At 33.3% G+C, this 14,848-nt stretch overlaps 1 protein-coding gene across 1 annotated transcript in view; it reads right to left on the reverse strand.

Moving 5' to 3' along the window:
* The window catches only part of Agbl4 (AGBL carboxypeptidase 4), a 1,006,503-nt gene that overhangs the window by 839,844 nt on the left and 151,811 nt on the right, over positions 1-14,848 (reverse strand). Inside the window, exon 3 of the mRNA XM_048351274.1 lies at positions 11,089-11,213. Within this exon, the coding sequence (XP_048207231.1) occupies positions 11,089-11,213 (125 nt within the window). The remainder of the gene's footprint in view (positions 1-11,088; positions 11,214-14,848) is intronic.

Below are 14,848 nucleotides of genomic sequence, written 5' to 3' on the forward strand. Positions count from 1 at the left end.
AAATATCTACTGAGCCTCATTATTATTTAGTTTACTGACAAAATAAAGTAGATGAGAATAAATGTAAAGTCTCTTATTCCACATCAGAATTTAGTAAAAGAAAATCATGTTACTCTCAAAACACAATTTTAAGTTGTAATAAATGTGTAGGATTCAGATTTATATTTGAGGAGATTGATGTCACCAACACCTCAAAAGACATTCTAGTACTCCTTCCCCAAAAGAAACATGGAAATGCTTCCGTTGTTTATCATAACTGGAAATTAAGTGAGAGACTATAATATTTCACTTTGGCACCAAAATAAGGAAAAGATGTATTGACGAGAATAAGGGCAGATTTACATTACTCATGTTACATGTCTCCTAAACCCAAAGAGCACAGCATGTCTTCCATTGGGGAAGGAAGAAGGAAGCAAACAACAGACTTTGTCTCAGACCTGGACCTGACCAGTTAAACTCATTGCCAGACAGGTCTCACATACCTAGACTCCAGGATGGTACCTTTGGACGAAGCTTCCAAATGTCCCTAGAGCCAGACAGTGTCCCACAACCCAATCTCCAAGTCTTATGTTCCAACATCTCTAGCTCTAGGTTTGAGCACCGGGCCAGCCCCAAAGCACTAGTCCTCAAGCCAGCACCACAGATGCAGCTTCTAGGCTGGTCCAAATACATGATAAGTCTACTTTGTGAAACATGGCTCCAAGCCTACTTCAAGACTCAAACCTGCCACAGCAGACCCAGGGTCCAAAACCATTCTGATACACCTTAAGTACAGGTCCATCCCTTTGAATTTAGGACTCAGACTCATCACAAAGACAGGCCAGCATATGAGGGGAGACTAGACATTACTGTCTTGCTTTTGATTTTAGGAAAAATGGTTTTAGCTTTTCCCCCTTACAACAAAGTTGGCTATGAGTTTATTATATACAGCTCTATTTTAAAAGTATTTTTATTGTTGTAAAGGTGTGTACAGAGGGGTGCAGTTACATAATTTAGGTAACACAGGTACATTTCTTTTTTTAACAGAATTACCTACTCCTTTGTTTCCTCCCATTTTTCTCCTCCAGACCCTCCTTCCCCACAAATTATATAGTTCATTTCCAAAATAGTATCTAGTGAGTATCACTGCTGCATTTGTTCACTCTTTGTCCCACAATTTTTATGCTCACCCTCACTTCCCTAAAATAGGGAAACTTTCATACAGGACAAAAGGGAAAGAAATAAAAAACAGCCACAAAAGAAAAAATCAAACAAAAATCAAAAATTTTTTTAAAACTCTCGTTTCTATTTCTTTGAGTTCATTTCAATAAAAATGATTTTATATGATCATTTGCACATAGCTATGGAACTTTTATGATCTTCTCCTAAGAATATCCACCTTTAGTATCACTATGTGAATGTTCAGAGTCCTATATAATTTATCATGTCCAAGTGTAATTTTTTGTCTTTTACCATCCAGTTTGTTTACTTCTATATTTATAGGCATATTCTAGCTACACCAAAGGGAAACCTTGCACTCTATATTTCTCTGGGTCTGGCTTACTTCACTTAATACCATTTTTCCAAGTCTTTCCATTTCCTTATGAATGGGGCAGTATCATTCTTTCTTATGGAAGCATAGAATTCTATTGTGTAGATATACCACATTTTCTTAATCCATTAATCCACCAAGGGGAATCTGGGTTTATTCCATATCTTGGCTATGGTAAACAATGCTGCTATGAACACGATTGTACTGTTAGAATTAGTATGGACTTGTTTGTGGTCTATTGGACAAATGCCCAGGAATAGAATTGTTGGTTTGTAGGGAAACGTTTAGTCTTTTGAGGAACCTCCAAAGTGGTTGACCAAGTTTACATTCATATCAGCACGATAGTAGTGTACCCTTTGGGCCACATCCATTCCAGCATCTGTTATTGTTAGCTTTTTTGTTATGGCCATTCTAACTGGGATGAGTTGAAATCTCAATGTAATTTTGACTTGCATTCCCTTTATGGACAGAGATGTTGAACATTTCTTTGTGTGTCTCTTGTCCATTCTTCTTCTGAGAAGTCTCATTTTAGGTCTTTAGCTCACTTACGAATTGGGTTGTTGTTTCTTTGAGGATTTGTTTGGGGGTAGGGGATTAATTGAGCTCTGAGGATATTTTAGATACAAAGCCTTTGTCTGGTAACATACCTAGTAAAAGTCTCCCATTCTTTGGGCTTTCTTTTTATCTTGCTTGCTGTGTCCTTTGCCATGCAGAAACTTTTAAGTTTGATGCAATCCTATCTATCTATCTATAGCTAGCCAACTACAGGTAGATAGCTCATATATAGTTTTTATTATGTCTAAAGCCTTAACTCATGAGTGGAGGATATCCCTGATCCAAACTATAAGAGAGTTCTTTGTATATTTTGGCTATTAATCTTTATCTGTAACATATTATAAAATTTTATTTTCCTAGGATAATACTTGTCTTTCAAGTTTAAATCTTTTGTTGCATATATAAAATATGAATAAAAATATCCATTTATTTACATTTGATTTTTTCTATGTCTTGCGCATGAGGTTTAATTATGCTTCCAAAGGCAACTGATAGTTTATTTTACATATTCTTTATGGTATAAAATTTTAATTTGCTTTTGTATTTAGATTTTTTAATTGATTGATATACTTGTGTGTGTATGTGTATGTGTGCATCTGCTAATACTGTGGCTTGAACTCAACAGAGTCTGGAGACTCTTTCCTAGTTCTTTTTACTCAAGGCTGATGCTCTACTACTTGAGCCACAGCTCCATTTCCAGCTTTTCAGTGGTTAATTAAAGGTAAGAGCATCATGGATTTTCCTGTGTAGAACAGGTTCAAAATGTAATCTTCACCTCTTAACCTCCTAATAATATTATTTTTAAATAGTGTAATAAGGATGTTTTCCTACACATAGATCCCATTTCTACTATTTTAAAATGTAACTGCTTTCACATACTAAATTGCCTTCTATAAGTAGCCATGTCTCTGAACCTCATTCTATTCATTTAGATTGCTTATGTATTTGTGTTATCTCATAGTATTTTATTATAGTTGCTATAAAAAAAACTTTTAGGTGATATACAAGTTTTCTTAAAAAAGTAAAAATTCAATACATTGATTTACTCCAAAGGTATCTTTGTTATTCTTGGCCTTTTGCACTCCTATATTTTGCATTCACTCATCAAGCGCTGTTTAAAAAAAAAATTCTGGAGGGGGAAATTTTGATTGGAATTGTATTAAAATTATAGGTTGATTCTGCAATCTGACATTTTACAATACTGAGGTCTACTTACATGAATCCAGCTTTGAATCTCATTTCATCTCACCATTCTTGTTACTGATGTCACTTCTCCTCTAATAGTCCTTCACATTTCTCTATACTGTTGCTTCAGCTTCACTGTCACTTGTCAAGAAAATACTTAGAATGTTTGTCAACATTCTGGCCTCTTTAGGTTCTTCCTCTCCAGTGATGACATCCTCTGTTTTACTTTGTTAATTCCTTTCCTACTCTACAGCTTGATACTTAATTTTAATAACTGTCCTTTCAATGTTTTCATTAACCACTTCACCACTCCTTCTTACAACTTACTCATTATAATATGCTGACTCTTAACACTCCTATGACAGAATGTCAAACCTCTATCAAAACTGCAAACAAAAAGCTATAGTATATGACTGTAGCCTATTATAATTATTAGCATATCTTTCAAAACTCACCAGCTTTCAATGAAAGTCATTCTATCTTCAATATATTTATCTTTCATATTTCCATTACCTTTCACACTTTCGCGATTTCTCACCCCCCTTATGTACTCTCTCCTCTCCCCATATTTTGCATGTACTGTTCTTTAACTGTGTGATATTTGTTGCTTAAAAAATTATGGTCTACTTCTTTTTTTTTTTTTTGGCCAGTCCTGGGCCTTGGACTCAGGGCCTGAGCACTGTCCCTGGCTTCTTTTTGCTCAAGGCTAGCACTCTGCCACTTGAGCCACAGCGCCGCTTCTGGCCGTTTTCTGTATATGTGGTGCTGGGGAATCGAACCTAGGGCCTCGTGTATCCGAGGCAGGCACTCTTGCCACTAGGCCATATCCCCAGCCCTATGGTCTACTTCTAACTGCAATAGATTGGTGGTGAATTTATCAACATAATCAGCAATAACAATTAGACAAAATAAATAAAAATACATAGCTCTTATTAGTGACTAGACAGAGTACAATTCATGACTAATGCTGGGGGAGACAAATCAAAAAAACCCTATATCACTAAGATATTTTATCTAGAGTCATCTTTTAAGCCATGATGCAAAAATAAAATGAAATTTTTACAAAATACGGATGTCAGGCTCAGTTTAAAACTTGTAATCTAAGAAATGAAAGTAAAAATGGTATAGCAGGGATTACAGGACAGACTATTTGGGAAGAAATAAATGTAGCAAAAAATTTCCATAGATTTGTATAGAATTCCATTAGACCCTTTAGCTGAGTCCAAAGTTGTATGTACATAAGATAAGAATCTATAATAATGGGCAGATAACAATTACTAGAAAGCAATTGAGACTTGAATCCACACAATTCAACACAGAGCTTGGAGATGTTCAAATTCTTTAAAAAAAAAAAAAAAACAATGCAGAGTGCAAACACTTCAGATGGTTCCAGAGAGCTTACACTTTACTAATATGATTATAACAGCCATAATAAAGTACAGGCTACTGTAGCAACACTTAAATGCCAATGTGAAAAGAATGATGATATATCTATTTCTAGGTGTACCTTACTAAAAAAACTAACCAAAAATAAAATAAAGCAAATAAAAATACAATAATTTAAAATAAAACATATGATACCATTTTTCAGATATCGGATAAAAGACATTAGAAAATCAGGGTCCCTAAACAAAATCATCATGTTAAGAGAAGCCAAATTTAAAGGGAAAAAGCCTACTTTATCATATATGGAGAATCTAGTCCAAAAGAGAGATATTGACATATATATATGTATATATACATACACTCATACACATAGTATTTATACAACAAGATTACATACACATAATCATGTACATATACACAAGAATGAGCTCTACACTGATAGATTGGCCCATATAATTCACTAGTTTATAATTATTTAAGAGGGATCCACATGCATGACCTAAACATCCAAAGATCCCACTTCCTAATGTGATGACTTTGGAAGTTTTACTACATGAGTTTAGCAGAAACAAACACTTAAATTATTGAATATATGTTGAGATTATTATCTTATAATACTGCCCAGTTCTGTATTAGTTCTGATAGTCTGCCTATAGACTGTACTGAATTTTTTTCAGACATTCATTTAACTGCAAACAATAACTATTATGCCTCTTTCTAGTCATTAAATACTTCTTGTCATATTACATTATTCTCAACTACAAACCTGGAAAGTATATTACTATGGTCATTCTTGATTTGTTCTAATTTTAAAGTAAATTCTTTCAAAGATTCACCATCCATTATTCAAGCACTGTATAATGCTTGTTCTTGATTCTTAGTAGAGAATACTTATTAGATTTTTTAAGGCTTATCCCAGTGCTATGGTTTTAGTTTGGATGATCAATAAAATTTAGGGTTGTGTTTTTTTGCTCCAACTGGAATGACATTTTGAGAAGTAGCACAAACAGAGATTATGAGAACAATCTTTAGAACTTGAATACAATATATTTCAATAAACAAATAGAAAAAGATAAACTTTGAAGCAGATGTCAAAAGGTTGATAGTGATTGCCTTGAAGTAGCAGGATTACAGTTTGGAGAATTCTTGTTATTTCTTGCTCTATATTCCAAATTTTTCATTGGTGAGAATTTTGACAGGGACTATCTGGATATAATCTTATCTACAGTACATCAGTAGTATATGTAAATGTTTGATATTGCTATAGTAAATTGAATGGCAGAGAAAATAAGAACCTGCATTTATTTTATAAAACTACTATTATAAATACAGTAATAATAATATCTAACACTTATTGAACATTTCTTAGGTGCCAAGGATTTGATTTAGAATTTTAAGTATATTGTCACATTCATTTTCACATCAATTCTATTAATCACTACTATTAGTCTGATGGAATATATATAGAAATTGATTCTGTAAGTAGATAAATAGGTAAGTAACTTTCTTAAATCCACAGATATTGTAAGTACCAAAGTTAGGCCTAGAACATCGTTTCATTTAGCAAAGAATCCACTATATTTTGCTTGCTGATGATAATGATAATTAGCAATAGCAGACTTTGAAAAAAAAGAGGAGGAGGAACAAAATAACAAGCAGGATGAAAGCAAGAAAGTTCAGGAGAAATAGGAATAGATAACTTGTTTTAATGCTACAGTTATAAAGTCAAATTTAAACACATGTAAAGTATGTATGTGTGTGTACATATGGTTGAGTTACGTCAATGCTTGTAGAAATTAAAAAACTATACTATTTTTTTAAGAGACAGTGTCTTGCTATGTTGCCTAGGCTGGCACATAACTTCTAAACTCAACCAATCTCCCATCCTCCCAAGTCACTGAGACTACAGGTTCATGCCACCATGTCTAGCACAAGAAATAACATTATTCTTCTTTTCATAACTCAGAGGACAATTTCTTGGCATGCCCATATAAAACAAGATTGATGAATTGAAGAAAAAAGTCAAAAATAATAAATGGGTCTCTTTAGTGTCTCTTGTTATTGCTAGAATGCAATTAATCTCTTTGTGACTAGAGAACTGAGACATTGCATCATAACCCATTTATCTGTAGAAAGTTCCAAACTGAGGAAAAAGAAACAAATTACTCTGGACTAGACTTGTGAACATCTGAGTTCATAAAATAATTCAAAGCAAGCAAAAGAAAAATGGCAAATACTTGCACAATAATTTTGAAATATACCTAAAAGTTTTCTAAAATGTACATATACTTTGCCCAACAGTCCCCCTCATTAGAATTTCTCCAAGTAAGGCAAGATCAAATCAGAGTAACATTTTCTATATAAATATGTTTACTACAGTGTTACTTATAACATCTACAACTAAAAACAATCTTTATACCCAGAGCAAGGGAATGATCTTATTATAAGTAGCTACTAGAGAACCATGTTTATCAATTTTATAATATAAAAAATTGTCTGTGATAATGTTTATGTTCATAGAAGCAAGTATGTATATTTTAATTATGCTTCAAATTAATAAGCCCATAAAATACCAAAAATTAATGGCATCAGCTTCTAGCCAATAGGATGATATATGTTGGGTGTGTTATATTTCTCTAATTCTAACAATTATGTGTATTTTTCAAAATTACTACATTAAGTATTAACTACTTTTGTAATTGGGAAAAGGAAATATAAATTCAAGGAGATAAAACAAAATATAACAGAACAAGTATACAATTTAAACAGTCAAAGCACACTCTTTTATTTCCACTTATTGGTTAAAATTTTATCACGAGTATTTAAATAGAAAGATTTGCTTCCATATCACACAAGTGTTCTGCTGCATCAATAATACACTTTCACATAAAAATATTTAATATCAGTTTTTGCAGAGAGAAAATTACTTTTTCATATAGGTATTAGAACATTTAGTTTTCACCAACTCCAGCAAATGTACTGTCTAGAAGCTACTTTGGGGAGGTTAATATATCAATCCCAGTATAACCATGTTCCAAACTTTTATCTCTTTCTTTAAAAAAATCAGGAAAAATAACTTCAAAGCTAGACCTGTATTTACAGCAAATCTGATACTTTGATTTTTAACATTGATTTGATGTAGTCAGTCTGTGATAATTTTTGTCTGGTAGTACTAAGACATAAATAAGGATTTTGACGAGATTGCATTCATGCAGCTCTCATTTTAGCGGAAATTGGAAAGAGATAGAAAAGATTATAGGATGAGACATTATAAAAACAGACTTCACAAGTCAAACTTAATAGTAAACCATTCCCTTTCATGTAGACAACCATGAAAACAAATATCCTGTGAGCTAGGGATATATATTGTATCTTTCCAGTAGATCTTTATGCTTTCTTTAGACAGATTTCCATAACTATGTAATATGATTACAGTTGATGAGGCAGTGGCCTACAGAAAGAAGCTGATAAAACATCAGCCTCCGGAAACCAGATAAACATTTCTAATTGTAACACAGGTAGAATAGTACCAGCCATGTAGACAGCACCCAGAGACAGATAAAATATTAGTTCCAACAATTTTAAGATAAACATTCATAAAACATACCCAATTTTCTTATTGGAATAACACCTTGCAGCACAGTCATATTGCTTGTTTACTCAATGGATAGATAAGATGGCCATAGAGACTTTATAATTTTCACACATAATGGTAAAGTTCCAATATTTGTCCTGTGGTATTTTAAATAGAAAGGATATCTCTGTAAGCAAACTAGAAAAAGCAAATGAGAATTTTGAATGTGTGAAGAACTTGTCCAAAAATCTCTCCCAGGTAGCACAACTGGAGGGACACATTTTCCCCAATGTTCTAACTTCATTGCCTACTCTCCTCATAAGTAAAACACTTAGAGAGTCTAAAGGGATTTAAAATCTAGGCCAGGAATTAATTTGACCCAAAGTTAAGAAATAGTTTAATTTCAAAGTGTCTGCTAAGTTTCTATGTAGCAAAGACTGTCATGAAGATAGAAGATTCTATTGTTAAAAGTAATCAGCCTCGTTTCCTAGGAGTTAGTGGGTTGGGGGTGTGGAGTAGTAGGCAATATACATATAGTGTGCAGAAATGAAAAAGTAATCCTTTTTATAAACTTACAAATCCTGTAAGATTGTACTACTTTTTAAGAAAATGTTTCTCTTCATTCATATGAATTGACTATACTTTAGAACTCATTGTTTTGCAAAGGTATGTGTATGTGACAACCACAAATTGATAGCATTACACAGGGACCCTAACAAAAGAATGAGAGTATGTATGTGTTTACCTTGTGACGGCAACAGATTTGGAATGCTAAAGCTAAAGGCTTCTGCTGTGAGTTATAGTCCACGATCAGTAACATAAACACAAAAAAGACACTTAGAGGATTATTGGTGCTTTTGGTAGGAGAAAACAATAATCCTGGGGACAGATAAATTGCTACAATGTGGGTTTTCCTAAGGAAGATCAAAAAAGTAAAAGGAGTATATTTTATTATTGTGGAGAATAGATGAAGGAACTTTGTCATCAGAGAATAAGAAACTAAGAAGCAAAGCTAGAAACAAAAATTACCCCATGAGGAGTGTTTCTGTGTGGTGTTTAGCTCTTTTGTTTCTCCCTTTGCCTTAAAATTCTAGCAATATACAAAGATCTCACTTACATTTTATTTCTTCCAGGTATTCCCTAAACTTCAATAAATATAACATACATCAATCCTGTGTCAAGAATTAAAACAATTAGGAGTAAGTGAAGTGGTTCTACTTCTCTTTTGCTGAAAGTAGCATACTAGGAACATAAATAACTGTATCAAGGAAGACTCAGAGTCCCTAAATTCCGCACACTGATATAAACATGATATACTTAATCGAAGAAGGTAGATGTTGGGTTACAAGGGCTATGCTTTTATCAACTTTAAAATATTTGTAACATCATGATGTGAACAAAGTTTATGCAATCTTCCCTAACCACTTGCCTCAAAAGTAACAGAATGGTACATAATTTCAGAATTTAAAGAAATAGGCTTTGTCTTTTTATCCTTTGTCTCTCGATTTTGATATTCCCTTTCACTTCCCTAGTTCTAATACCAGTATATACAGTAGTCAGTGTATTCAGATGAGATACAGTGATAGGGTGAGTACAACCACAGGAAGGGATACAAGAGGATAATCATCAAAAGAAGCTATGGTTTCACATGGTGTGTTGAAAGTAATTACAATAGTAATATAACACTCGTTTCCATAACATGGAGTTCATTTCAAATGACTCCAAAAGCAATACTTGCAAAACTGTTTGGTGTAAACCAACTGAACAACTCATGAGGGTAGAGGGAAAGGGGGAGGGGGGAAGGGGGAATGAGGGAGGAGATAACAACCAGTACAAGAAATGTACCCAAGGTCTAACGTATGACACTGTAACTCCTCTATATATCAATTTGATAATAAAATAAAAATTTTAAAAAAAGAAATAGGCTTTGTTAATGTTTTTCAAATCTTATGTTTTATCTCCCTATCTTCATTAGTATATGCTTATGAAAAACAAAAATTTGAAAGTGATTACAAAAAACACTCACTATTAGAAAATGGAGCTTAAAAAACCAAAGTTAACATCAGATTAATAATAATTTAAAAAATTGAAAGTTAATAGATAAAGGCAGTAACAAAAACCATATTTCACTAGAGAGGGCTATAAAATAGCCTCTGATTTTTCCAAGAAGACCAAGTAAAGGATAAACACAATGAGCTACAGTGATCATATTGTCTTTAAAATATAAACAACCTGTTGCACAGAGAGGAAAAACTTTTTCTGAAACTACAGCAAGTGAGCAATGTCTCTCACAGGTCTTTATAAAGAACAGATAATAGAGAACAGTACCCATATAATAGTCAGAGCAATCATTTCCAATGTTTCCTTTATAGTGTCTCTCAAGGAAACTTAGCATATCATGATGTTTGTTCAATAAAGTACACGTTATAGAAATGTATGTATTATTTAATAACCATTAGATAGCAAAAATAAGCATAACTTACCCATTTTATGGTATCTTATGAAACAAAATTGTCATTGCTACGAATAAAATAAATATGTTCTACTACAGTCATTATTTGGCTTTTACTAAAAGAAAACAAAGTCATTTTCTTCTTACCAAAAACCACATTGAGGGGCTGGGAATACGGCCTAGTGGCAAGAGTGCTTGCCTCCTTTACATGAAGCCCTGGGTTCAATTCCCCAGCACCACGTATAGAAAAAAACCAGAAGTGGCACTGTGGCTCAAGTGGCAGAGTGCTAGCCTTGAGCAAAAAGAAGCCAGGGACAGTGCTCAGGCCCTGAGTCCAAGGCCCACGACTGCCCAAAAAAAAAAAATTTAAAAAACCACATTGATGGCTCGCACTATATCACTTACCTGTGATTCTTTCACATTTTCCACAGTGAAGTTGAACCAGACTCGAAACCGTGGGTTACAGGTATCAGGCCTAATGAACAGATCATATTCAAATTCAGAGACCTGGTCCACTCGACCAAGGTTACCTGGTGACAAAAATTAAGAGAACTATGTTTCAATAGAAGTTAATGCAGGTCAGTTGTATATGTATTTGAATCTTGTCAGCTCTGATAGTAGCACTCTTCCTCATTCAATGTTGAGTATACTCAACATTCACAGTCTGTAAGGGCCAACAACCCTGGACGTAACCCAGAATAAAGAAGGTTTTAAATTAGTCTACCTCAGTCTAAACGTTACGACAAGTCTCCTTGACAGATATACTACATTAGGCCTGTCATAAGTCTCCCAAGAAACAAGAAAAAATTTACAAATTTAGTTTAATAATTCAAAAAATGAAGATAATAACACCATATGTATTTTATATTATGCTGTATCATGTAAATTATGCCCAACATATTGAGCTTGGTTGCACCCTAACAAAAGTTCTATATTATTTATATCATGCTTACTCTATTCCGAATTTGTATTAGAACATGTTTAACAATATTTAGGAAAATGTTTTAAACAAAATTAGTATTAGCTACATATAAATGCAAAATTTACAACTAATCACTATTTTCTCTACCAATAGAACTAATAGTAAGATTTTTTAAATGTGTAAACATAAGTGACACCTCTCTCTGTCCTTTCTAATACTTTAACAAGCAGTGAGTTATTCAAAATGTTAAGAACATGATGGGATTTTTTTTTAATGCAGAGAATCAACAAAATTACCAAACAAGTTAACAGCTAAAGAAGAGTCAATATGATGACAGACAGATTGAAAATTTGGTTGTATATTGCTTCTAAAAAGCATAGCCAACTATTACAGGAAGGAGTAGGAGAAACACTAGGAGGCTCCTAGGCACAGGTAGAAACTAAGTAAAGATCTGGAATCACAACAAATCAAAGAAAAGAAAGACTTGATAAATAAGATAGGCATGGCTAACAAGCTAAATAGAAAGGCCACAGAATGGGAGAAGTTTTTTTGTTTTTTTTTTGTTTTACTAGCTATACATCGAACAAATGCCTACTATCTGAAATATACTTAAAGCTCAAAAAATTAAACCCTCAACAAATAACCCATCAAAGAAATAAAAAACCCAATTATTTAATGTGCTAATAATATAAAGACTTGACTTTTCAGAAGAAGTAAAAATGGCCAATAAACACATGAAGAAGTTTTCAACATCTCTAGCCATATAGGAAATGCAAATCAAAACACTGAGGTTCCACATCACCCCAGTTAGAATGGCCAATACCAAGAAAACTAACAATAGCAAATACTAGTATGAATGTGTCCAAAAGGGAACCCTATCACACTGTTGATGGGAATGTAACGTTAAACATTACAGTGGTTGAACTGAAATCCAGGATTCTGATTCCATGAATAGTTTTCTGTCTCTTATAGAACAACTGATGTTTAGAAAAACACTTAACATGCCAACAGATTCAGCAAAATAAGTGATTTAAACTTCATTACATATGTGTTCAGAATGCAACCACTTTGGAAAGCAGTATGGAGTATCCTCAAAAATCTAAACATAGAACTAATCTACTACCCTATGATCCAGCAATTCCACTGCTGGGCATTTATCCAATAGCGCACAAACAAGGCTATACTAAAGCTACCAGTACAACCATGTTCACTGTTATTTACTATAGCCAAGATATGGAATCAGCCAAGAAGTCCTTCAATGGACAAATGTATAAAGAATACACACACACACACACACACACACACATACACACACACACAATGGAGTTTTATTCATCCATCTGAAAGAATGATATTTGCACCATTTCTAAGGAAACTGAAAGACTTGGAAAATTATATTGAGTAAGCCAGACTCATAGAAACACAGGTTACTTGGTTTCCCTCATTAGTGGGAACTAGAATGTGCCTCTAAATATATAAGTAATCACACTAGGTGGTATACAAGTAGTTACAAATGAATTAACTGAAGTACAATAGAATATCCAGTGGAGAGCTCAAATAGTATTATTCTTTAGAAAGACTATGTCAAAGTCCAACAAAATAAGTACCAGAAAATGGGTTCCTGCAAGAGAAGAGGGTGGAGCAAGGGAAAGTAGAAGAAAGAATTGAGGAAGGGAGGAGCATGCAGGCAAGAATTCATTGTATATACCACAGATTTGATAAAAAATAAGGGAAGTGGGGGATAAAGATGTTGAAGGGATGACATGCATCAAGATGCATTGTATACATAAATTGCTTTGTCAAATGGCCACAAATTTCAATATATAATCTAAAAGTTAAGGAAAGTGAGGGAAAGGGGTGCATTGGGAAGGATGGGTGAGAATCTTGAAAGGGGTGACATTGCTCAAGACCCACTGTTTTCATAAACTGCTTTGTTGAATGACAACACATTTGTTCAACTAGTTAAGGTTAATAAAAACATTGTTTTAAAAGAACAGCAATATAGTTTTTAAATGAGCTCTAGTATACCTGCATCCAAAGAAGCCTGAGCCTTAAACTTCCAAACTTATATGTAATGATATTTTAAATAATTTATTTTGCTAGATAGATTGGTATGTCAATTGTTTTTTTTTTCTGAGCATCAATTGTTCTGTAACAGACAGAAAACTATTCATGGAGTCAGAATCCTGGATTTCAGTTCAACTGACTCAGTGTGTCATAAGTTATTTCCCCTCTTGAGTCTTATCTGGAAAATTAGAATATGGAAAGAACCTCTAAGTTTCTTTCAGCTGGAACCTTCTTTGGCTGTCTAATTCTAGGGTTGATCAGTCAGTGATCCAAGACAATAAGATAATCCTCCAAAGCCATACCAATTAACTTAAGTCACTTTCATCTGCTCTCATTAACATTTGGTCTGAAAGGCCAAATTTATTCCTCTTTCCAGAACCACAACAGTTACCTCCAGTTAAATATATACATATTGAAAAACTTTGCATTGATGTGTAAGAACAAACATGAACTAATTAAGACCAAAGACTTTCATCTTCATTTTTCTACTTTCAATTGTATTCAGAATCCCTAAGGAGATTCCTCAATTAAGTTGGTTCTTTCAACTACTATTCAAAAATGTTTACTAGGCCATCTGTTGTAGAAGGCAGTATATTTATTACACAGGGACACTAAACATGAAGTTATAAGATATAGGTTAGTCTTAAGATTTATCAGTTACCAAGTGATGGCCTTGAAAAGTCACTTAAATTCTTCCAGCCTCTATTTTCATAATTAAAGAGATTATATTAATTGGAAGATGAACTTTTGTTTTGCATTAGATAAGATTAATATTAATTTAATGTAAACACAGTTAATAGAACATTAATTTTACAGAAAACATGTTCTGAGTATTTTCCTTTGTCACATACTGTCCTAAATGCTAAATATACTGACCTACTTAATCTTCATAACCGAGTCCATTTGGTAAATGCTATCTACTATATCTATTTTAACAAAAGAAAATCAAGGTACAGGTAAATAAAATAACATACCAAAAATGTCTCCTGGGGTTGTAGGCAGTATTAGAAGGGGTACAGATGAATGAAGTGGGTGAAGAAGAACAAATGTACTCAAAATAATTCATGTAGACAAATGAAAATGGGACAAGCAAACTTGATGGCAATAAATTGGGAAGGATTCGAGGGAGAGGGAAACATATATATGTACAATTTAAAATGAAACCCCTTTTCTTAA

The sequence above is a fragment of the Perognathus longimembris genome, chromosome 7, assembly GCF_023159225.1.
Source record: "Perognathus longimembris pacificus isolate PPM17 chromosome 7, ASM2315922v1, whole genome shotgun sequence".
Taxonomy (NCBI): domain Eukaryota; kingdom Metazoa; phylum Chordata; class Mammalia; order Rodentia; family Heteromyidae; genus Perognathus; species Perognathus longimembris.